This window comes from Anolis carolinensis, chromosome 3 (assembly GCF_035594765.1).
Source record: "Anolis carolinensis isolate JA03-04 chromosome 3, rAnoCar3.1.pri, whole genome shotgun sequence".
NCBI classification, from domain to species: domain Eukaryota; kingdom Metazoa; phylum Chordata; class Lepidosauria; order Squamata; family Dactyloidae; genus Anolis; species Anolis carolinensis.
In genome coordinates this window covers 257,390,484-257,414,585 of record NC_085843.1, presented here as the reverse complement: position 1 = coordinate 257,414,585, position 24,102 = coordinate 257,390,484, and the positions used below count along the sequence as shown (strand labels likewise).

Genomic DNA, 24,102 nt, shown 5'->3' with positions numbered 1-24,102 from the left:
GCTAAAAATCCCTGTCTCTTAAATCATGCTTAATCTTGATAAGACAAAGAGGATGTTGTCATGTCCTGAAGGAAATCACCAAGGCCAACACTGACACCCCTTGGGAAGAACTGTCACCGAGGTTCCAAAGAGCCAGTGGTGTTTTTGTTGACAGTTCATGTCCTGCTCCACTTATTTAAAATGAGTTTTCAAAAAGATAGCTAGCCGCATCCATCTGTTTTAGCATAAAAATAGGAACCCAGTAGCACCTTTGAGACTTCATGACATAGACTGTGTCCATGAAAGCATATTATTGATTTTTCTCCTTCCTACTTAGTCACAAAAGTGCTACTGATTCCCTTTCAAAGAATGATTGTAGTTCCAGGGCTTGAAACAACTATTTTGGAAACTAGAGCTCCCAGAAGAACAAGCCAACATCACCATGGAGGATTCTCAGACTTGTAGTCCAGAAAATCACTTTTCCAAGTTGTGGGGTCTTTGGAGTACATATGTTGCTATTGCAGGCAACTAAACCAAGCAACATCAAAGCAGCAATAATGATTCATGTGAATTCCAAGGAGTTATGTTCCCACAAGTGAGAAGTCAGGTGGTGTAGTGATTTGAGTGTTGGACTAGGGTTATGGAAGATCAGAAGCTGAATCTTGGCCATGGAAACCCAATGTCAGAGGAAGGCAATGGCAAACGTCCTATCAACAAATCTTGTCAAGAAAATTCTATGATAGATTTGCCTTAAGGTTGCCATAAATTGGAAATGGAGGCATATTCTCACAAAGTCACCTTATAGTGATTCAGACCCCGTGGGTGTGGTACATTTTAACTGCAGGCATTCAAATCTGGCAGACCTCCTAGCCTCAAGGAAAATTTCAAAAATAGAGGAAGCTGTTTTGATCTCCACATCAGCACACATTCACAGACCAAAATCACAGCAGTACATGCATATTATAACACCGAGTTTATCAGTTCATCTGAAAATGATATGAGCTGGCAGAAGGCAGGGAGGGAGTTAGTAGCACGTTAGATGTTGGCAGACAAGACCAAAGGTTGCTCAAGAAAAAGAAGGATGTAACATGCATTTTTCTATGAGTTTTTTGAGCTCATTGTTATTGTGTGCTTTCGGGTTCTTTCTGCCTTATGGCAATTCTATCATAAGATTTTCATGCATTATTCTTTCAGATAGGGAGATATTATTGCCTTCCTCTGAGGTTGACAAAGCATGACTTGCCCAAGGTTCCCATGGCCAAGCAGGAATTCAAACCCAGGTGTTCAGAGTCATAGTCCAATACTCAAACCACTATATCATGCTGGGTTTTGTTTTACTGTCCAGCAACAAGAAAAAGCACTATCTAAGACACAATTGTAGCAATTATCGGCTTTAATGCTGTGGCTTAATTGCCCATTCTACACCAATCCCACTTTACACAACTTTAAATTTATTAATGAAGGCACTAGAAAAAGTTCATAAACCAAAATGGGAGATTCTAGCCAAAAAATCAGACAGAGACTGAGTCTTAGAAAGGCAAACTCAATAAGATTCTCAAATATAAAAATATATAATTTAATACTAAAGTCAGAATCATCCAGATTTCTGATTTTTATCCATAGTTGTGAAAGGTGGATAATGAAGAAAGCTCAGAGGAAGAAAATCAATCCATTTGGAATGTGCATTGAAAAAGAGATAGATCCCACTGACGGCTACAAAGACAAAGAAATCGGTCTTCATAGAATAGAATCATAGAGTTGGAAGAGACCTCATGGGCAATCCAGTTCAACCCCCTGCCAAGAAGCAGGAAAATTGGATTTAAAGCACCCCTGACAGATGGCCATTTAAACAGCTTCTGTTTAAAAGCCTCCAAAGAAGGAGCCTCCACCACACTCCAGAGAGTTCAATTGCCGAACAGCTCTTACTGTGAGGAAGTTCTTCCTAATGTTCAGGTGGAATTTCCTTTCCTGTAGTTTGAAACTGTTGTTCCGCATCCTGGTCTCCAGGGCAGCAGAAAACCAGCTTGCTCCCGCCTCTATGACTTTCCCTCACATATTTATACATGGTCCTCATCATTTCTCCTCTCAGCCTTCTTTTCTGCAGGCTAAACATGCCCAGCTCTTTAAGCCACTTCTCGTAGGGCTTGTTCTCCAGACCCTTGATCTTCAGAGCAAAGCGAGCCTAAATGTTCCCTAGAAGCTAAAATGATTAAACTGAGGCTGTCATACTTCAGACATATCATGAGATTATGTGACCTATTGTAAAAGACAACAATGCTTGGTAAAATGGGAAGCCATATGAAAAGACAGTGACTGCACTACATCTAGGTTAACTCAATCAAGTGTTATAGCCCTGAATTTGCAAGACCCAAAACGGTTGCTAACCAGGGATCTTAGAGGTCTTTTATTCCATGTAGTCCCCACAAATTGATGTTGATTTGACAACAAATAACAATGAAAACAAAAACAACTCACAATAACATACGATTATTGCTCGGAAATACTATCTGCAATGATTACAGCTAAACCAACCGGAAACAGGAAAGCCTGAAGCGGATGTTATCATCCCTGCTAATCAAAACATCCCTATAGTTCGGCTCTGTAAATCCTGGGAAAACTGTTGTCAGACTACTGGACTGCTTAGTGCTGTAAGTTTTAGCTGGATACTTACAAGGAATTTTCAAGGCAGATGTCCTTTTTATTCTTGGTAGTAGCATTTGAAAAAACAAAAACAAAACAAGATAGCAGCATCCTGGTGATTTATCCCCATAGAGTTATGATTCTTCTCCTTTTATTTATGTGATTTATTATTAAAAACATTTATGTCTCTCTTCTCTTCCCACTATGATGTGCACAAGATGTGCACATTCAATACATGAATACAAACTTTTAAAAACGAACTTAGATTGTGTATTTCCGCATGTCAGGGAGTTGGACTGGAGAATATAGTCTTATGTAATGCTATGCAATTGTCTTTAGACCCAAAAAAACAAAAACAAAACTGTTCTACAAAGGCATGGGACTTCTTTTGGTCTCACAGCCAAATTCAGTTTTCAGCATACCCTTGACAGGGCAAAGATGAAGGATGATCCCTGAAATAGCAACATAACTCAAAGCTAAGCTCTCAGATAAGCCTTAAAAAAGACATTTCATCTTTTAAAATAGGAAAACATCCATACAAAAGAATTTATACAGTTTGACACCACTTTACCTGCCATGACTCAATACTATGAACTTATGGGAGTTATATTTTGGTGAGGCACCAACATACTTAGGGAAGGAAACCTAAAGATCTTGTAAAACTACAACTCAAGATTCCATAGCATTGAGCCATGGCATGAAAAGTGATGTCAAAGTGCACTAATTCTACAGTGTAGATGCACCCCACACTGGTTAAAATGGAATTACAGTGTTATAATTGGGTAGTATGAAATGACTCTTCTGTTTCTTTTGAGCAAAAGCTTTAGTATCACAACCACGTATACCAAAAACCGAAGGACAAAAGGTTTGTGCTATCCTTCTTGGCTACCAGCCCAGAGATCCTCCATTACTAGAGCCTAACCTCTTTTTAATGACAACAATTAAATGTATTTTAGTGAGAACTAAACCTGGCTTTATGAGGACTTCAAAGTGTCTCCTTGCGTTTTCCATGAACTATATTTGGTTTATTAGGATGTCTGAGCAGATGTGATGTTGACGTATTACGAAGCAAATGAAAGTTCATAGACACAATCATGGTAAAAGCCAAAATGATGCACATTTTAGGTGGTGTAAGGTTACTCCAAAGTAAATCCTACACATATTTATTCAGATACAGGTCCCACAGAATTAAACAGGGCTCATTAATCAAATTACGGGGGCCCTGGTGGCACAGTGCGTTAAAGCGCTGAGCTGCTGAACTTGCGGACCAAAAGGTCCCAGGTTCAAATCCCGGGAGTGGAATAAGCGCCCGCTATTAGCCCCAGCTCCTGCTAACCAAGCAGTTTGAAAACATGCAAATGTGAGTAGATCAATAGGTACCACTCTGGCAAGAAGGTAACGGCGCTCCATACAGTCATGCCGGCCACATGACCTTGGAGGTGTCTATGGACAACGCCGGCTCTTCGGCTTAGAAATTGAGATGAGCACCAACCCCCAGAGTCAGACATGACTGGACTTAACGTCAGGGGAAACCTTTACCTTTACCTTTTATTAATCAAATTACACACTACACAGCTACAGCATTTAATACCACTATAACTACCAAGGTTCCATTCTATGGGTGCATGCACACCGTAGAATTAATGCAGTTTGACACTACTGCTACAACACATTGCTATGGAATCCTGGGAGTTGTAGTTTCACAAGGTCTTTAACTTCCTCTGTTGGTGGTTCAGCAAACTGCAACTCTCATAATTCAATCCCTCCTCTCTAAATCATGCCATAAACCAGAAATGATTTATAGGTACTTAGAGACTTCATTTCTTTCATCTGTTGCAATATAAAGCACATGGAAATAACCTAATTCAGATCTATGGTTATAAATATGATCAGGGTTTATTTTAAGAGTGGCCAACATTACTCAGCATTGGCAACGTTAATGGATTGTGGGAGCTACAGCTTTAAATCACTTGGAGGACAATGCACTTTCTGGTACCTGGTTTAAAGTGATAACTAATTAAGTAACAATGTAGCAGTCCTTACATATCTTTTCTCCAAAGTGGAACAAGATACCTTCAAGAATCCTTGTGGCTGGCATAAAAGTAGCTCTAGTGATTGTTGGAAAGGTGGGGAAAAGGTTGGTACATTTTATCATATGTGGTGGTCATGTAGAAAGGCCAAGAAATACTCGATGCAAATACATGTGGTTCTAGAAGAATTTTTTAAAGTAAAATTTGAGATGAAATCTGGACACTCTTTGCTAGGGATGTTAGATGATCAACTTAAGAGAAAATGTGGAAGACAAATGTTATATATGACCACAGCAATGAGAACAATCTATGCTCAAAGATGGAAAGAATCAACTACCCCAATGCAAGAAGAGTGGCCTACAAAGATGTGTGAAGTGAACTAGCAGAAATGGACAAACTTACAATGTTGCAGCCCAAAAAAGTTACTTACATAACCTTTGTTTAAAAAATGCTAGTTAATTTGATGTCATTTATTCTATACGTTTTGAAGATCCAGTTGGTTTTGTTTGTCTTGAACAATTTCAAACTATTTGGAAAAGCAAAAGTAAAGGTAAAGGTTTTCCCCTGACAATAGTCTAGTCGTGTCCGACGCTGGGGGGTGGTGCTCATCTCCATTTCTAAGCCGAAGAGCTGGCATTGTTCATAGATACCTCCAAGGTCATGTAGCTGGCATGACTGCATGGAGCGTCGTTACCTTCCCTCTGAAGGAATACCTATTGATCTACACACTTTTGCATGTTTTTAAACTGCTAGGTTGGCAGAAACTGGGTCTAATAGCAGGAGCTCACCCCGCTCCCCAGATTCGAACCTCCAACCTTTCGGTCAGCAAGTTCAGCAGCTCATCGGTTAACCCGCTGCTCCACCAGGGGCTCCTGGAAAAGCAAAATAAATATTAAATATAATTTAAATAAAATTCTTTATACTGTGGAAATCTTTACATTTTGTCACCCCCCCTTTTTCTCATTTCCATCCAACTTTTCAAAAAAAAGTGTCAAAACGTCCTTTGCCACCGTGTCTACAAACCGGTTATGCATGTGTGACGGTATATGGTAAGATACAATTCAGGCTAGCTGGATCGCTGTAGTAATTTTCTGACTGTTTGATTACCAATGAGCAGCGACACTATGCTTTCTTTTGGCTCTTACAAGTCACATCCATACCAGCAGGTACTCATCACCCAGGTATCCAGGTAAACCAGGGTATTTAAGAAGGAATGAGGACAGTTCACTCTCCTTTTTGTTGTTTGAATAGGGATATGCTGACTGCTTTTCAGCATAGCTACCCAGCAGAGAGCACTTTTATAAAACAGCAAGCAATATGTTCTTTGAGTGGTGTGCCAGATACCTGGGCTACAAGCTGCTTGTTTTAGCCATACTCTGCATTGTGATGAACATTTTGCTTTATTTCCCCAATGGTGAAACGTCACATAGCCATCTTGGCAATTACGTGGGTTGTCTTCATGGTATTATAGGAGGAGGTATTTTGGTGAGTAGCCAATCATTTTCTTTTCTCTTTCTTTCTCTGGATGATCTGAGTTGAGTAGCTGTTGTATGTGTGTGCATGTGTGTTTACAGGAGTAGCAGAATGGACCATGGACCAACTGAACCAGAGGGTTTCCAAGTTAAGAAAGTGCCCATAATGCCTTTTTTGGTTTAGATTTTCAAAATGATTTTCCACTTTGACCTTTGGGAAGGATCCATTTGTTATCCATACTCTGGGATCCTAGCTTCCTTAACCATGTACAATTTTCACCAAGGCTCTTTACTACAATTCAGGAAATTGGCACAATATTGGCTAGTTTGTTGGAGAACTATAGTCCAAGTAGCTAACAAACACCACTGAAAACAATACTAACTAAAAGAACTGCACTAATAACAGTTGTTGCTGCTGTATTAATAATAGTATAGTGCAAGCCCCTTATTCATGGATTTGATATGCTACAAAATTATTTCCCCAGAAGTGTTTGTGGGATTGTCTAGGTCCCACAAAGGCCATCACATGATGTAAGGCCACTTCTGGTGGTTGCCCGTAGTAAAGACTGTATGTTATGGAGTCAGGTGCTACCCAATTCCCAATGCAAAAGATCAATGGAGGCAGGGAAAGGATGTGGGGTGGTTGCCATCTCTGAAGGGCATGGGACCTATATGATAGAGAACGAAGCAAGGCGGTTCCCTCCGATTTTCCTTGCTTGCCCCCCTTCATGGGATGAGGTCTTATATTAGGCTTCCTGCCCAACTGTAGTCAAAATGTAGAGTTCCCTGTTATCTATGGTTTCAGGTATCCATGTGGTGTTTCATTGAACGTATCCCCTGTGTAAATGGGGGTTTCCATGACCAGGGAACTAGGCTCTATAGAGAATGCTGAGGGGATTTACAACCATGCAAATTAAACCTTCATATGCACCTGAAATGAAGACAGTTGGCTTTCCACCACACTGGGCATTGGATATCATTCATATTTACACTTTTGGATTCCTATGCTAACCAAAGTACCTTTCACACTATTAAAGTGTTATGATTCCATTTTAATTGCAATCCTGGAACTGACTGATGGTAGTTTGATGAGGCACTAGGGCTCTGTGACTGAGAACTCTATACCTCTTCCTAAAATTGTATGTCCTATGATTAGTATAGATCCATAGCACTTAAAGAGCTATTGTCCCTGGGAAAGAAAGAACAACAAAGTGGTGCCAATTCAGATTTGGACTGGAAAACTGTGTAGAGAGCAAAATGTCCTCAGATTGCTTTATTGCCAATAATGTGATGCAAAAGGGTGAATCTGAGGTAAAATACTCTGGTTTGCACCCAGATTATTTTGGCTGGTGTAGACAAGCCCTGGTTCTACTACCCTGTTTCCCCGAAAATAAGACATCCCCAAAAAATAAGACCTAGCAGAGGTTTTGCTGAATTGCTAAATATAAGGCCTCCCCTGAAAGTAAGACCTAGTAAAGTTTTTGTTTGGAAGTATGCCCGGCACCCGCCAAACAAAATACCAGAACCTGCAGGATTGGTAAATGTAAACATACCAGTTGTACATGGAAATAATGGTAATAATATATTAAAATTGTATATTATTTATATTTATGTAGTAACAAGAAATTCTTGACAGGATTCATAGTTTGTCTGGTTTGATTATGTTGGTTTGTGATGACAACTACTGTACAGTATATAATAAATGTTCATTTTTTTTGTTCGACAATAAATGAAAAATAAGACATCCCCTGAAAATAAGACCTAGCACATCTTTGGGAGCAAAAACTAATATAAGACACTGTCTTATTTTCGGGGAAACACGGTAGCAGACCTTACGTGATGTGTAAAAAATCAACAAGTGGTTTCATGATGTGCTCAGTAAATGGAAGCTGTCATTCTATAACAAATTGTTGGAAGGACTATGAGCTAAGCCCAATTCTGAAAGTCAAAGCAATAATTGGGGTCAGATTCCTTCAAACTTTGAATTGTGTGTTTATCACAGCTGACTTCAGTTCATGAATTTTGAGGCCATGACTAAAAATAAAGTCCATTCCCCATGTCTAGAGCACAGAAACTGAAACAGAGGCTGACTGCCAATTGTGAAATTGGGTTGCAGTGAAATGTAGAAACTCAATTATAACCTTCTTGATATTGCTTTTGGAAATAAATCTGAACAATTGTATTTGACTGTTCTTCTATGGCAATCAAAGTATATAACATTTCCATGCATTGAACAAATGCCATACTTGCTTGGCTTCAACAGAAAGTTTGCCTCTTATGTCAATTGATTGTGTTCTTGAAAGTGAGTCTTAAAAGCAGAATAAGAATGTCTTAGTTTTCAGAGAAAAATGCTTAAAAACATGATGGAGTCATTTCCAGACCATTTTTTGCCATTTTGTCATAATGTACGTGATTTCTTGAAATTAAATTTGAAGTAACATGTCTAACAGAACAAGCTCCTTTTCCTATTAATGTGAACATCAAATAAAACTTTTAAAAAAGAAACATCGACACATTTGTTTTTAAAATAAGAATTTCCTATCCTATATGCATAATAGGCTAACCTAAAGTAAAAGTTGCATTTGGTCTACCAGCTTTTAGTAGATGTTATACACACTGGATGTCCATGCTGTTTGTATTTCAGATGGCTATTATTACATCTTTTTATGTTGCATCTTCTCTGTGCTTCTGGGTATAGTATATGGTGGTGTGACTTGCATGTTTTCATCTGTGGAGAAATGTGTGCACCATGTCTAACTGCTGATCATCCAGTTGATGGTGTCCTGCATAGCAAGCTCTGTGAAAAGGTTGGTCTCACTCCAATTGCTAGTCCCAATTAGAGTTAGACCTACTGAATAGACAAGAACTTAGTAAATCAATATTTATATACATTCTATAGACTCAATAGGTCTACTCTAATTTGGACTAGCACTTACACCTAGATCTTTGTTATTTAACAAGCTAAGTAGAAAGTTTACAATGGGTTGCAGAACTAAGATGAGTCACATCATAGCACAATTATTGTTACAAGCCCAATGTTGTAGAAATACAATTAATTAATCAGTAAGTTCTATTTTTTAAACTAGATTATGATTCCAGCATTTGTGTTTATTCGATTGCAACATGAACAATTTCGTGGATGCTGTCCATATGAAATTCACAGGCAAAACTGTGCAGTAAGTGAACCCTTCTCTTCACTCATTATTTAAAGGTGAAGTCCAAACAGGTACGCAAAAGAGGATAACAATTCCAAACTTTATTTCCACATTGCAGATGCTGGCATCAATCTTGGTTGCCTGTATTGGAATTCTTGGTGCTGGATACTGTTTCATCATATCAGCTCTGACCTTAGCCCACGAACCCTACTGTTATTCCACAGATAAGGCCAGGTGCCATCACCTTCCTGCTGATAAAGAAGGGTATGTAGCTCTTCCATGGCTTACTACCTTGTAGTTAAATACCATGCACACTAACAATTTAATACAGTTTCAAACCTGTATTGAAGAGTGTTTTCTTGTGCAGATGATTACATAAGAAATCTTGGAACCAACTTGAAACCTGGCTGGTGATTATGCATAACATAGAGCAGTGAAGCACATTGAGGGCTTTCTTCCATGTGCTTTCATTGGAGTTGTCTGGCCACCATGATTTGATGCCAGCTTCAAACTGCATTAAGTGGTCAGTGTATGCTAGTGATTTCACATCCTTACTTCAACATTAGTTTTTCATTATTCACGGTTTTTTTTTTTAACTATGTTTTCATTTTTAATTGGGTTTGCTTTTATTGATGTTTGTGTTTATGTCTTTTGGGCATTTTGTCCCATATGTAAGCTGCCCTGAGTTCCTTTGGGGAAATGGTGGTGAAGTATAATAAACATTATTATTATTATTATTAATAATAATAATAATAATAATATGTGTTAGTAATCAGAACTGTCATGATTGTCTAAGTATACAACCCAGCACTGCTTTACTGCCTTAATGAGAAGTAGGCTTAAGTGTAAAATACTTCTAAATGAAAAGGGGAATTAAATGGGAACATATAGGGTAGACAATCTGGTATACTCCATATATTTTAGTCTGCTAGATTTATCTACTTTTGCCAGATGGCTGATATGTCTGGGATTATGGGATTTCCATACCAAAACATCTGGAAAGCATTAAGTTATCCTTGACCAATGCAAGTTAGCAATGTGCCATTAGTGAATTGCTTATTGGTGCAAGTAGCCTTAGTACAGAGAAGCACAGCTATGGGTTGTTGTATGTCTTTCGGGCTGTGTGGCCATGTTCCAGAAGTATTCTCTCCTGACGTTTCGCCCACATCTATGGCAGGCATCCTTAGAGGTTGTATACTTCTGGAAGAGAGAGAATACTTCTGGAACATGGCCACACAGCCCGAAAGACATACAACAACCCTGTGATCCCGGCCATGAAAGCCTTCGACAACACAAGCACAGCTATGTTATGCGGAGATCATAAGCACTTAAGATGAGCAATGCTGGATCCATCTGAAGGCATACTGTAATACAGGAACCAACCAGTTACCTCTTAGAAGCATTCAAGCAGGTCATGACTACTACAGTATTGTTTTCTCCAGCAATTGATATACAATAGCATTCTGAATTTGGTAGTGGAGAAAATGTTAACTCTATTAAAGGCTGTACTGTATATCATCCTTAGTTCTTTTTCAAGCTGTCTGGGTTGATGGCCATCATTTTATCCTCCAGCAATCAGTTTCATAGTTTAATGGTATGCTCCTTGTTTCTGCTTTTCTACCCATTTTTATAAGGGAGCTATATATGTTTAGTCCAGCACAGGGATAGGGAGGCATAAATCATCAAAGGAAATGTACAAATGGAACAGTAACAAAGTATTTTGCTGATTTCTGTGTGTCATTTCTACCCCATCCCCTAAGTTTCAAGTGAATATTTGCAATTGATCTCTACAGGATCCAATTTGATCACCTTGACTCATGTCACTGCCAACAGCCAAAGTATATCACTGACTGGAAGACTGGCTTTTCCTCTGTCCTGCTTGTCTTGAGTGGAATTGAATTAGCTCTCTGTGCCCTTCAAATAATAAATGGTTGTATAGGAGGTGCATGGGCTGTGTGTCAAGGTGGTGACAAAGAGGTAAGTGGATTTAAAAGGTTCTCCAAATAGTATTCTGGTGGTTATTCAATGCCACAACAAAACTGCCCATGATGCTTCATAAACTGAAGAAAATATGGCTATTATGTCTGTGTCATGTGGAATCTCATGTTTAGGAAGCACACATAAAGCTTGTTCCTTTCTGTATTTATTGGTTGCCTTTTGTTGCTAAACTGCATAAAGATGCATAGAATAAACATTAAAATACAATAGAACAAACATCCAAAATAAGAGACATAAGGTGTGGGTTGATTTTGGTGATTCTCAGTCTCTAGTCCTCCAGGTGTTTTGGACTTCAGCTTCCAAAATGGCCAATGGGATTCTGGGAGTCAAAGTCCAAGACACCTGGCAGACCAGAGTTTGGAAAACACAGGGGTAGAAAATGTAACTGCTTTCAACTATAAGCCAAGAAATCTCCAAGCCATCATGGCCACTGATGGGAGATTACAGATGGAATGACAACAAAAATAAGAATTGCAGCTTAGTTTTTATGCATGTGATTTAAAAGCCCACTATCCTTGATGTAAGTACAAGTATTCAGAAACTTTCCAGGATGGAACTGAATTCACTTTTGCATATTAATGTCATTTTGATTAAGTGTGTGCCGATTTGAAGTGTGCTTTTGGACTTCTGTTACTTCATAACTGCTTGCTTATACTCCTTCCTCATATTTCATAACACCATGAATTAGCTTGTGTGTGTGTGTGTGTGTGTGTGTGTGTGTGTGAGAGAGAGAGAGAGAGAGAGAGAGAGATTATCAATTACTGTAGGTTATTAATTTGCAGCAATGTAATTTTTCTTCACTTTTCAAAGGACCTCACCTGTATTTTTTGCTGCTATGTATAGTATTCAGAAGCATTTTTTCTACTAGACATTTCAGTTTCAACCTTTAGACCAGAGATAAGTCAATATGACAGGTCCAAGGGGCAATTTTCTACCTAGACAGCTACCCCCCCCCCCCCCCCCCGGGACAACTACAGAAATTCATTCATGGCTTTGAAAAAAATTTAATGTACGAAATGAAGAGCCACCCTGTAACCTATTTAAAAGTTGAACTGCCACTTCTAAAGGCTTACAAGAGAGGCATTCCATTCCTTACTTTGGCCAGAAAAAGTATGACTCAGAGAAACTGGAGGTTTAAAGGGACAGACAAACAGCTTCAGAGGCCAACGTGTAGCTTCATTAGCTAGCTACGCTTTGTCTGCACTATCTTTAGGCTGTTTTCTATTTCCCAGTGTCTTTGTTGGTCCGATGACCTGATTTGTCTTGAGCACCACCACAAACAGTGACATATTAGATTGAGTTTGAGTGCACTCTGGAAAGCTGCATCACCCAAATGTGCAACCACAGTCATAATTGTGTACACTAGAAATGGCACTGTGTCATTCCTGGTTAGCTTTTGGGGCATTTTTGAGTCCTTTTGGAAGGGCAAAATGCTGCTCCCTCCTCTCTCTCTCTCTCTCTCTCTCTCTCTCTCTCTCTCTCTCTCTCTCTCTCTCTCTCTCTCTCTCTCTCTCTCTCTTCCCCCCCCCCCTTTGAAAAAATTGAGTCCAAATGTATTTGAACTCAGTTTGTCACAACTGAAGCAAGCTAAGGACAAAGGGGGGAAGTGAGAAGAGAAAAAAGAAACTGAGACATTTCTAAATCAGTTGAAATAGTGGGACAAATAGGGGTATAATCAAGACAGACCAAAACAGTTGAAAAGTATGGATTCTCACCACTGCAGTAGAAGAAGATATGGTGCTCTTATTAAGGATACTTAGTTAATGTTGCTAAAAGCATGCTACAGTTCTGTGGACATGTACTTGGCAGTGTGTCCCATTGAATGCAGTGGTGATTACTTTTCCAGAGGCACATAAGGCCAATTTCTAAAGTACAATTTGTGAAAGTTCTAATGGGCCATATTTTAGCAGTAATCGAGGCCAGATTTTTTTTTTTTTTTTACTATTCTGCGCATTTATCCAACAAACATGCAAATTACAGTAAAATTCTAGGTATTTCTACCCTGGGATGCAAAATAGTCCTGGGATGCAAAATAGGATTCAGTTCCATGGTATTCTTTTCCAAACTTAAAAAACACCTTTTAATTGATGGAAAACAGGCCTAATGGCAAATATTATTAATAGTATATGGAGGAATTCCCTATTCCTGTTTATACATGATTCGATTGCATCACTGATGTTAAAAGGAAATAAAAAAGGGATCCTCCAGTCAATGGGGCTACGGGTGACACCATCTCAGGATTCTATGAGCTGTGTTATTGTTTTGCATCAAGTTCTTTCTAAAACATGATATGATCAGTTGAAATAAATCTGGAAATAGGCAAACTGAGCAAAATCTATGAGACTCTGGAATATTTCTATATTTCTTAAGTGTTCTTTTTTTTTTGCTTTCTTTTACAGAGATGCCCTTGCTAGACTACTAGGACTTGAAAATGAGTTACAATGATCATATGTAGCACTGTAATTATGCCTATGCTTTTGAGATGACTTGACAAACTCATGTTTATGATTTGTTTTATATGGTATATAACTATTAATTAAGAGACCATCGTTTATATTACATGCAGTGTTCCTAAATACCAATATTTAAAAGTTAGGAGAAATTCAGCAGTTTTTATATAAGGTCCTTCTACAATTTTCTCTTTAAATTTTCTTACATATTTGAATTTGAACTACCTTGTCAGCAGCTTCATGTATGAGGTTAGTGAATAATTTATACCCTGTTGAACTTAATCAGAATTTACCTCTCAGTAGAGATGCCAAGGAGTAGTCTGGTAGCATATTATTATACAGTCTCCCATAGCTTTTCAGATAATTTTTAATTGCATACTTTCATACATAATTTTATTTAAACCAGGAAGATTTGATTTTTCTCCGAGCTACAGGAGCTGCCAGGTGCCTTCCTGGATCAGACAAAAGGCACCTGATTGAATATTTTGTTCACTCATTGGCCAGCAGATGCCTATGGAAATCTCATAAACTTGCCAGGAGCAAACAAGCACTAGTATGCAGTGGTTCTCAACCTGCAGGTCTCCAGATGTTTTGGCCTTCAACTCCCAGAAATCTGAACATGTGGTAAACTGGCTGGAAATTTTGGGAGTTGTAGGCTAAAACACCTGGGGACCCAGAAGTTGAGAACCACTGTAACATAGGATACATAACTGATTCTGGAAGTAATATATAGCCATCATTAGCAATAGCCACTGATAATATTGTTAATTCCCTCGTAAAGCCATGCCCATTTGTATGCCAGGAAATTAGAGTCAGCATGGTGTAGTGGATTGAGTGTTGGATTATAATTTAGGAGACCAGGGTTTGATTCCATACTTGGCCATGGACACTTGCTGGGTGACCTGGAGCAAGTCTTACACTTTCAGCCCTCGAAAACCCTGCAATAGGTTCTTCTTAGGGTCACTATAAGACAAAAATGACTTGAGGGCACACAAACTACAAAATAGTAGGAAAAGCCACAGTCTGATAGTGCTTCAAATGAAAAAAACCTTCATTTTATTATTTCAAATGTCTCACCATTCAGCGGCACCAGATGACCCTAGGTTTTTGCATTATGAAAGGGCTTCGTCCATCCACTTTCTCCACATTGTGTATGATTGTATGTATCGCCAGCATTTCTCCCTTTTCTAATGTAAACAGTAGAGACATTGAAATATTTCAGTTATTCTAGCCCTTTCCCAATGCTGCAAAATCCATTTTAAAGTGTAGCAAACAGAACTGTACACAGTACTCCAAGTGTGATTGCCTTATAGATTTGTACAATTGTATCATATTTAGACTTGGTCACAATATGGTCCTATTCTAGTTGTAAATTCACTTTTATGAAAAAATTGCTAGCTTTAAAAAAATATAGATCTTAAGAATACAGATAAAGAACTTTTCTTCATTTTGTTTGAACACATACTGCAAGAAAATCCAGAAAGATGGAATGGGTGGCAGGAAAGATTGAAGAAAGTAAGTGACAGATCAAAGAAAGCTGGCTTGGAATGGATAAGGATATCAATTAAAACCAATAAAAGGATTCCCAAGAGTTGCATCATGTTGTCTTTTCTGTTTTTTTCTGAAATCTTTCATATAGATTTCCATACCTAGTACCCAGTAATGACACTGATCTAACTCAATTGTATTAGCAATTGTGTATTTCAGAGATATCACAAAGGTTGTATGCAATACAGGTTTCAGTTAGTAAAACACAATTTCCTATGTTCCCATTTTAGAGTTTGTACTTTAAAAAATGAGTGAGAAGATTTATAACTTAGCAGCAGCTCTCATTATAGTAACCAATTTTTCACTAAGTATACTTTAGAAACACTTTAGAAATGAAATGCCAATGCCCTCCAGTTTTGTGATGACTTTTGAACAATTTTTAAATGGATCATACATCTCTAGTATGTGGCTGTGTAAAGCTGGCAGCTTGAGCTTTCCCCTGGACTCAACTCTTTGCCTGGATGTCTAGGTTTCAGCAGTGGCAGTAGTGCATTTGCACAGCTCAAATTGGTGTACCCGCTGTGCTTGATATCAGATCTGGCCATAGTGACAAATGCCCTGATTACACAACGTTTGGACTACCTTAACACACTCTAAATGGGACTCCCTTTGGAAAGCATTTGGAAACTTCACGAGGACCAAAATGCTGCTACCAGAATTCTGACCAGGACTAGCTTGGCACAATTTAAAGTGCTGGTTAAAACCTATAAAACTCTATATGGTATAGGTCCAGTCTAATCAAAAGACTGCATCTCCCTGTATACACATGCTAGAATTTCAAGATCTACAGGGGAAGGCTTTCTCTTGCTCCTGCTGCCATCCCAGGTGAGAACATGGGAATCTTCTCAGTGGATGCCCCTGTCTCCCTTCCACAGGAGGCTTGGCTGGCCTCTTGTCAGCTCTCCTTTTTGTTTAAACAGGCTTTTAATGTGTAAGCAATGAAGCTTCTTATTGGGATGAGTTTTATTTAACTTTTGCATATTGTTAAAATATTTATATGGTGTTTAATGTGGAGGTTTTTTAATTGTTAAAGCTTTTAATTAACGTTCTAGGACCAGTGCCTGGGAACCAACCAGTTACCTCTGGCATAAATGAAATGAATAAATGAATCATACATTTTATTTTTATATCACTTTTCTTCCAGAGGGGGACCCTGGGCAGAATAATTCATTCATTCATTATATTACTGCATTCTTCATTTGCACTTATAGGGATGTTTACACTTCCGGTTCAGTTCTTTTTTGGCCCTTATTAGTCTGAGTGCAATTCAATATTTAATTGATAATTGACATTATCCAAACAGTTGGGGTTTGATTAGACTTGATTTCAGTTAGGAGGTAGGTGACTCACCCCTTTCGGTAAGCAAAGAAACCTAGGAAAATTGTGACTTACAGGAATGTGCTGTACCTTTATTGCAACACTCAGATAAACCACTTCATCACATAACTTAAATTCCACTGAGTTCTACACTTAAAATCTGTGGGAGGGGTCAAAATAAACCTTTGCTCCCCAAGCAGAAAGGTTTGGTGGTAAGCTACCTCATAATGCTTCTACTTTGAAAAAAAAATTAGCCTTTTAGGGTACATTTTCTCCTTCCTTCTGTGATTTGTCTGTGTCCTGTGTTGGGAGGGCCAGTGCTCGCTCGCTCTCTCCCTGCTGTTGAGAATTGTGGGAGTTGAAGTACCAAAAAGCACCTAGAGGGATGGTGGGCGGGACCAAATGTCTGCAGTGTGGAAACCTTTTCATTGAAAGAATACTCAAGACAACTGAGTGCACTGATAAAGTAAAATAGTGTGATTAAAAGGTAGGGAAAAACTCCATTTTATTATGAAATGGAGTTAGACTGAGTTCTCTTCTTCCGAACACTTCCCAGCATAATCTGATGAAGTTCATAGTTGAGTAAACACAAGTTCCTTAAAAGAACCCGCCCCCTTCCTTTTCAGGATAGTGGCATTTGTCTATTGTTCTCTGAACAGCAAATCTTCATTTGCTAGGCACTGACAAGAAGCATATCCATGAAACCAATTTCTTGTGGATGCAAAGACTCTGTTGAAATAAGAAAGCAAGTAACTTAGGATAGCTTGGAGGAACAAAAAGGCACTTTCTCTGTCCTTTGGATATGGGCTTGCAAAAGTGTGGTGGCTGTTTGAGTTGCTTGTTAATACCTCCTGCGTTTTGGAGCATTGTTATAAATATCCTGTTATATTTTCCTGATGGGAAATCTCTATACACCTCCAGTAACAACCTCACCAACTATGTGTGGTATTTTGAAGGGATCTGCTTTTCTGGAATAATGGTAAGTGTGTCTTCTGTGGTTCATTAATTGCAGCTCTGATAACTGCCTCTTGACGTTTTAATTTTGCCTTGCAATTTAAGATGCAGAAGACAGCCAAGAAAATTCTGCTAATTACAGGCAGTCCATTTACTCCATAAAGGCTGAGTAATCCTTTCCCAAAATGGTTAGGACCAGAAATGTTCCATATTTCAGTTTTTTTAAATTTTAGAATGCATGCACATATAATAATAAATAATAATAAACTTTACTTTTAACCTGCTCTCTCCCCGAAGGGACTCAGAGCAGCTTCCAAAGGCGAAAAATGGCAAACATTCAATCATTCAGTATCTCATATATAATGAGATAGCTTGGAGATGGGATCCAAGTCTGAACACAATTGATATTTCATATATATGTTATACATAGGACCTGTAGGCGGTTTTATACACAATGTTTTAAATCATTTTGTGCATGAAACAAAGTTTGGGTATACTAATCCATCAGAGAGCAAAGGGGTCGCTATTTCATCCATCCATATGGACAGTTTTGGACTTGAGAGTATTCAATTTGTATTCCCAAAACAAGGATGCTAGTGTACAAAATAGTTAACATTTTAAAGGGACACATCTCTTTAGTATAGACTTGCTTATTAGCTGCCCCACTCCCAAGTGGTCTAACTCCATAACATACTAGCCTGTCTTGTGAATTTGGATTTTTCCTTTGTTTTCCAACATTTTCACTGATTTGGACAAGTAAGAACACATCTCTATAGCCAATATCTACACTCATAGTGAAGATGAACTAGTCATGTTGAAAGTGTTCATTTCAATACGTATGACATTATCCAATCAGAATGACACCAATTTTCAGAGGTAGACAGAAGACAATAATAGTTTACCAAAAGTACACTCCATGATTTCTATTCCTGCTGTTCCAGATGCTTGTGTTGGCAGTTCTTTTAATAATTCTGGATCAAGACACCTTTCATAAATGCTGCCAAAATGAGAGCTGCACTAGATCATATAGGGTGAGTAATTCACCTTTTAACTGATGCTCTTGTTCCAAAACCTCTATTCTCTGACTCCTTTAGCTGCTGCTGTTAATGTTTGGTTTCTGTTTTTACTTCTTATCTCTCTTGAGTGTGGAGGAAAACAAAATCAGGAATTGCTACACACCACTTAACTTTTCCTTTCCCCTATTCCTTTGTTTTAAAATGTTATCAACATAGATACCCTGACATCTCCTTCCTGTTTTGGGCTTTCATGGCTGTTGGGTGAGTCCAAAGCTTGGAAAAACTGTTTTTTGGATTACAATTGGCTGTCTTGGCTGCAAAAAAGCTCTGGATGACTCACAGTCTTTGGAAGTGAATCCGTCTGAGGAAAGAAGCATCAAAATGATACTCATATAGTCTATATTTATGCTTTAAATAAACAATTTGTTTTATAGTTGTATCTCTGTATCCACAGATTCTGCATCTGATGTTTAAAAGGCTTTTCCTTAACCTCTCCTTATTATCCAACATTTTTGCTTATCCAACATTCTCCTGGCCCATTTATGTTGGATAAGTGAGACTCTACTGTATACTCTTCTTGTTACATTGATCCTCATTAAAAGCATGGCTCTCGTGACAACCTGACTTCCTGGTGTCAAATTCAAAACAATACAGTATACAGTTAGACAATTTTTGTGCCAGTAATGAACTCCCAGTCTCCTTGTATCTTGCTTGTTCCTCTTAAAGCCTACATAAATCTACATTCCCATCTGAGACTTCTGAGACACCAGAAGTGACTTGCAGTTTCTCAAGTCGCTCCCGACATGAAAAAAACAAACAAACCTGGGACGGTTGATTCTTTCTCCTGACACAGGAGTGAAGGCATATTTGCAACTTCACAAAATGTTATGACTATTTTACTGGTCACTTCCAGTGCTAAGTTAGGTTAAAGATATGCTTTCATGTTGTGGCAATATTGACTTCTGACAGAAGAGGATGATGTGCATCCTCATAAATATAACATTGTGCTCTCTTTAACACAGCGTTTCATTTCAGTTGTGCTTGCCCTGCTAGGGATTGCATTTTCTGGATACAGTCTGATATTATCTACTCTGGGCTTAGTTCAGGGGCCATACTGCAGAACTTCAGCTGGCTGGGAATATGCCTTCAAGGACACTGCAGGCCGGTAAGAGCAAGTGCTATCACTACAAACAACTTGTTACATTGATCTTCATGAAGAATCTGGCTCTGTGTGACAGCCTGACTTCCTGGTGTCAAATTCAAAGCAACAGATATGTTAAGACTACCCAGAGTCTTAAAACTGCATCTTCATGTGCCTCTGGGCTTGTCCTTTGTAAAACACATAGCAGCTCAAATGCTCTCCACCATTTCACATGTTAGAACAGATGTGAGAAAGCTATATTGGAGTATGACCAAGCTAGCAAATTAACAAGGAAGAACAGGCACATTAGGAGTGGTAGCAGGAGTTTGCTTTTGCCTGAGTCTACAGGGAAGGGCAAAATTCTTCCTTCTTCTCTCCTCCCTGATGAGTTGAGTGCAACCTACTTGAGTACTTTGAATTCAATTTGCAGCAACTGCAGTAACACAAGAACAAAGGAGGGTAGTGAGAGGACATGATAGAAACTGAAACATTTTCAAAGCAGCTGAAAAAGTGGGATGGTATAAGGTGTGCCCATGACTGTCGCTGTCAAATCCCCCGCCAAGTGTCAGCTTACATGTGCATAGCTGCTCATTTTGACCAGTCTAGCTTCATCACCTGACTTTCTTCCCCAGCTCCTCTATTTTTGGTCCGCCAAATCATTGCAGGCTAAAAGAAGTCCTTATCCCAGCATAGCATTGCTTCCTTGACTTGCTTACTCATCCTTTTATTCCTTTTCATTCCTTCCTCAACTGGGTGGTTCTGGGGCATATGAGAACAGGCCCTAGACCCTTGCCCATATGCTGTTCCTTAATGATCTTCCCATGTTTCCCATGCTTCATGACATTTATTTGTGCAGTGGTGGTAGGGAATAAAGTTTTGAGATTCAAGCAAAATTACGGTGGAGCTATCCCTGATTCTAGGAAAACCATTCACCACAGGTGGAAAAACTATTGTGGGGAGAAATGTTCCTCACTCTTCTTCATAAAGTACCTCCAGGATGGCAAAGGGTAGGGTAACATTGCTGATGAGCATTAAATCTCCTTTCAAGAGACATGTTTGAAGAGAGAGTGGGGAAACACATTATAAACATCTTGGATGGTTCAAGAGGCCAAAGACATAGTCAAACACAGAAAGAGATGTCTGACCCTCTCCGCTCCTATTGCAGAAACAGCTTGAGGGTGTGGTTTCCAGGCTGTATGACCATGCTCTAGCTGCTTCTGAAGATGCCAGCGACAGATGCAGCCAAAACATCAGCAGAAAATGCTGCTAGAACATGACCATACAGACTGGAAACCACATAACATCCTAATGATTCTGGCCGTGAAAGTCTTTGACAATACACAATACACGGGAATTGCTTTACTGGGGCAGGGGCTAAGAAGATGGGATATAATTGTGGTGTTGATAATTCAGAATGGAAAGTAAAGTTCTTGATCCTTCCCTTGTCTGCTAAGTTTGACACCTTTGTAACAACAATATAGTTCCAATTCCTTTATGCTGTTGTTTCTCTTATAGCTACCTCACGGACCAAACGTTCTGGACTCAATGCTCTGAACCTACTTACGTAGTGGAGTGGAACATCATTTTGTTTTCTTTCCTGATAGCTCTTAGTGGTCTCCAAATATTGATCTGCTTTCTAAAAGTAATTGCTGAGCTAAAAAGTATATTGTGTGGAACCTATCCTGTCTTTGTACAGGTAAGTGGATAATTTTGAAAGCTAACTTTAAACTAGACATAACAACTAACCTATACCATTCTTCTCTCGATTTGAAGACTATATAACTAAATACTCTTCTCCATAAATGGTAACTCTTCCAAGATCTTAGCTGGACAGCCCTCCACAACACTTCATTGGCTCAGGGCAAGATGCTATAAATAAATAACTACCCATTGTCTATGTGCATGCTGCAGGGAGTGTTTGATTTATTAATTTAATTTATATTCTATTTTACTCCCAAAATGGAACCCAAAGCAATTTACATTATAAAACAAAACAGCTAAAATGATACATAGTTCAAATGTTTTTTTTAAAAAAACATTCAAGCTAATTAAAACATTATTTTAAAACAGTTAAAACACATTGAAAACTTAGTGAAAGATATTGCACATCTATTAAACATCCTTCTGTACCAATCAGTTAAAAGATGAGGCCAGTCTGAATAAAAAGATCTTTGTCTACCTCACCTGGCATCTATCTGCACTGTATGTGTTCCTGTGCTTTCTAGTTAGGTGCTGATTTATGACAACCTCATGAATTCCATAGGGGTTTCTTAGGTGGGTAGTTTTGCCATTTTCTTCTTCTGAAATATAGTGAAAGCAGAGCTTCTTAAACTTTTCTACTTGGGACTTCTTTTGACCCAAGACATTTTTATGTGACCCTGGATATACAGGTAAATAAAGTAGATATAAAAACCAAACACTGCCCAACAGCTCTGTGTAAATGTCTAAAACAGCCACTAGGTGACATTCAGAAAACTTTGGCTATTTCCAATTTTTTCAGGACCCCAACACTGAACTAAGGAGACCCCGTTTGGGGTTGGGAGCCATGGTTTAAGAAGTAGTGGCCGAAATTACCTGGCAGTTATTGCTGGTCTCCCATCTAAGTACTAACCAAGGATGATTGCCCTAATGATGGTTGGATACCATTTTAATGTCATGGAATTTAGGAAAACAAATGTAAGCCTTTTAGTAGGGAAGCTAAGGACCTCTCAAAACAACAAAGACCAACATTCCAAAGGATGTAGGCCAGACATATACTTTGACTACCATGCAATTCATTCTACAACTCTGTGACACAAAAGTCAGTTTCCAGGTCTAAGATTGCTGAGTAGAACATAATTTCTTGTGTTGTAGTGAGTTTTCTGGGTTTTATGGTCATGTTCCAGAAGCATTCTCTCCAGACATTTTGCCTACATCTATGGCAGGCATCTTCAGAGGTTGTGAGGTAAATTGAGGATGCCTGCCATAGATGTGGGCGAAACATCAGGAGAGATTCTGGCCACATAGAATTTCTTGCCTGGCTTCCTGCTACAAGAATACTCATAGTATTTGGGTTAAATCCAATACTGGAATGGATGGGATCTGTTAGTCATAACTAGTTTAAAACTAATTCAATTTCAGTGGATCTATTCTAGATGGGGCTAATGTTAGTTTTATATACAGGAAAGGTATAGGGCAACACATATATACAACAGCCATTTCTTTCAAAAAAGATGGAGCCAGCATGGTGTAGTGCTTTGAATGGGACCAGTGTTTGAACTCCTGTTTAGCCATGGAAACCTTGCGGGTGGCCCTGGGCCAGTCACTCCTCTCAGCCTCACAGGAAGCCAATGGGACAGACTTCTGAACAAATCCCACAAAGAAAACCCAGGGATAAGGTTGCTTTAGGGTTGCCATAGGTCAGAAACGACTTAAGGCACCACCATCATCACCACCAACAATGGGGGTGCCTGTTCTTGATGCACAGGAGTGAAACATAATGTAATGCTTTGATTCATATAGATAAGTAACAAATCCAAATTCTGATTAATGGATCACAGCCTATGTACATTAAAATGTGTCCTCTTTCTTTTCTGTTTCATAGCCTGCACTGATATGACAATCTCAAAATTTTTAAGAAGAGAAAAAAGTGATTCAATGCTTGGAGCTGCTAATCAAAAGACATTGTGGACCTATTCTGCCTTTCCCTACTTAATGGATTATTTTTTTTCTTTTTTCTTTTATTAAAGATTTTTTGAAACAAGAAATAAGATTTTGAACAATACATAGGCATTGGGCATGGATGCAGAAACAGCACATCACTTCTTTCCATTATAGACAACTAAAAATTAAACAGAAGGCCATTTAATTAATGCTTGTTTTTTTTCCAAGAGGAGACAGAAGAAACAATAGGATGAGGAAACAGAAGAGTTACCAGCTGGAACCCCTGTGAAGTTTGGGGTAAAGCAATTGCACAATAAAGTTCTTGTTTGGATCTTCACTCACAGCAGCCAACATGCTTGAGATCTCTATGTGATTTTGCATGTACACACACACACACATATACTTGATGTGATATAAGAAAGGACTCCAATAGTTTTTTCAATATGTAAATTTAAAGGCTTAACAACCTTCTTAGAAAGTTTACAATTTCTGGAATATCCACATTTTCTTATTGTTCCCAATCCTTCTCCTTCTCTCTTATGTGTCCTGTATATTTCAACTGTGAACCCCCCGCTGCAGGAGCTTTTTATATTTACATATTTTAAAGCACACGGTATGCATCCTGAATAAATATTTGGTTCATAATAATTATTTGGTCATACAATTGTAGATAGTTGCAAAGAGATCTCATTTTTTGAGATCATAAACCTGAGACATCACATTCCAGATTGCACCAGGAGTCAAGTGATGAAACGCATCT

The 24,102-nt window shown here is 38.6% G+C and overlaps 2 protein-coding genes across 2 annotated transcripts; both read left to right on the top strand.

Annotated features, from left to right (window-relative positions):
- The first annotated feature begins 6,185 nt into the window (after positions 1 to 6,185).
- On the top strand, positions 6,186 to 15,315 carry LOC100554672 (transmembrane 4 L6 family member 1). The gene is made up of 4 exons (XM_016992067.2): positions 6,186 to 9,297; positions 9,395 to 9,540; positions 11,070 to 11,253; positions 13,674 to 15,315. Exons 1-4 carry the CDS (start codon positions 9,211 to 9,213, stop codon positions 13,686 to 13,688), a joined length of 432 nt encoding a protein of 143 aa, XP_016847556.1. The 5' UTR covers positions 6,186 to 9,210; the 3' UTR covers positions 13,689 to 15,315.
- Positions 15,316 to 16,846: 1,531 nt separating this feature from the next.
- tm4sf18 (transmembrane 4 L six family member 18) lies at positions 16,847 to 23,679 on the top strand. Its single transcript, XM_003218239.4, has 5 exons — positions 16,847 to 17,568; positions 18,485 to 18,574; positions 19,582 to 19,724; positions 21,216 to 21,396; positions 23,284 to 23,679. Exons 1-5 carry the CDS (start codon positions 17,392 to 17,394, stop codon positions 23,296 to 23,298), a joined length of 606 nt encoding a protein of 201 aa, XP_003218287.1. The 5' UTR covers positions 16,847 to 17,391; the 3' UTR covers positions 23,299 to 23,679.
- Positions 23,680 to 24,102: the final 423 nt, after the last annotated feature.

Bases quoted from the DNA above. Each gene is read 5' to 3' on its own strand.
- LOC100554672 (XM_016992067.2), top strand. From the start codon at position 9,211: ATGATTCCAGCATTTGTGTTTATTCGATTGCAACATGAACAATTTCGT. The intron at 9,298-9,394 runs GTAAGTGAACCC...TCCACATTGCAG, and splicing joins TTCACAGGCAAAACTGTGCA to ATGCTGGCATCAATCTTGGT. The intron at 9,541-11,069 runs GTATGTAGCTCT...TGATCTCTACAG, and splicing joins CTTCCTGCTGATAAAGAAGG to GATCCAATTTGATCACCTTG.
- tm4sf18 (XM_003218239.4), top strand. From the start codon at position 17,392: ATGGGCTTGCAAAAGTGTGGTGGCTGTTTGAGTTGCTTGTTAATACCT. The intron at 17,569-18,484 runs GTAAGTGTGTCT...CTGCTGTTCCAG, and splicing joins TCTGCTTTTCTGGAATAATG to ATGCTTGTGTTGGCAGTTCT. The intron at 19,725-21,215 runs GTAAGAGCAAGT...TTTCTCTTATAG, and splicing joins TTCAAGGACACTGCAGGCCG to CTACCTCACGGACCAAACGT.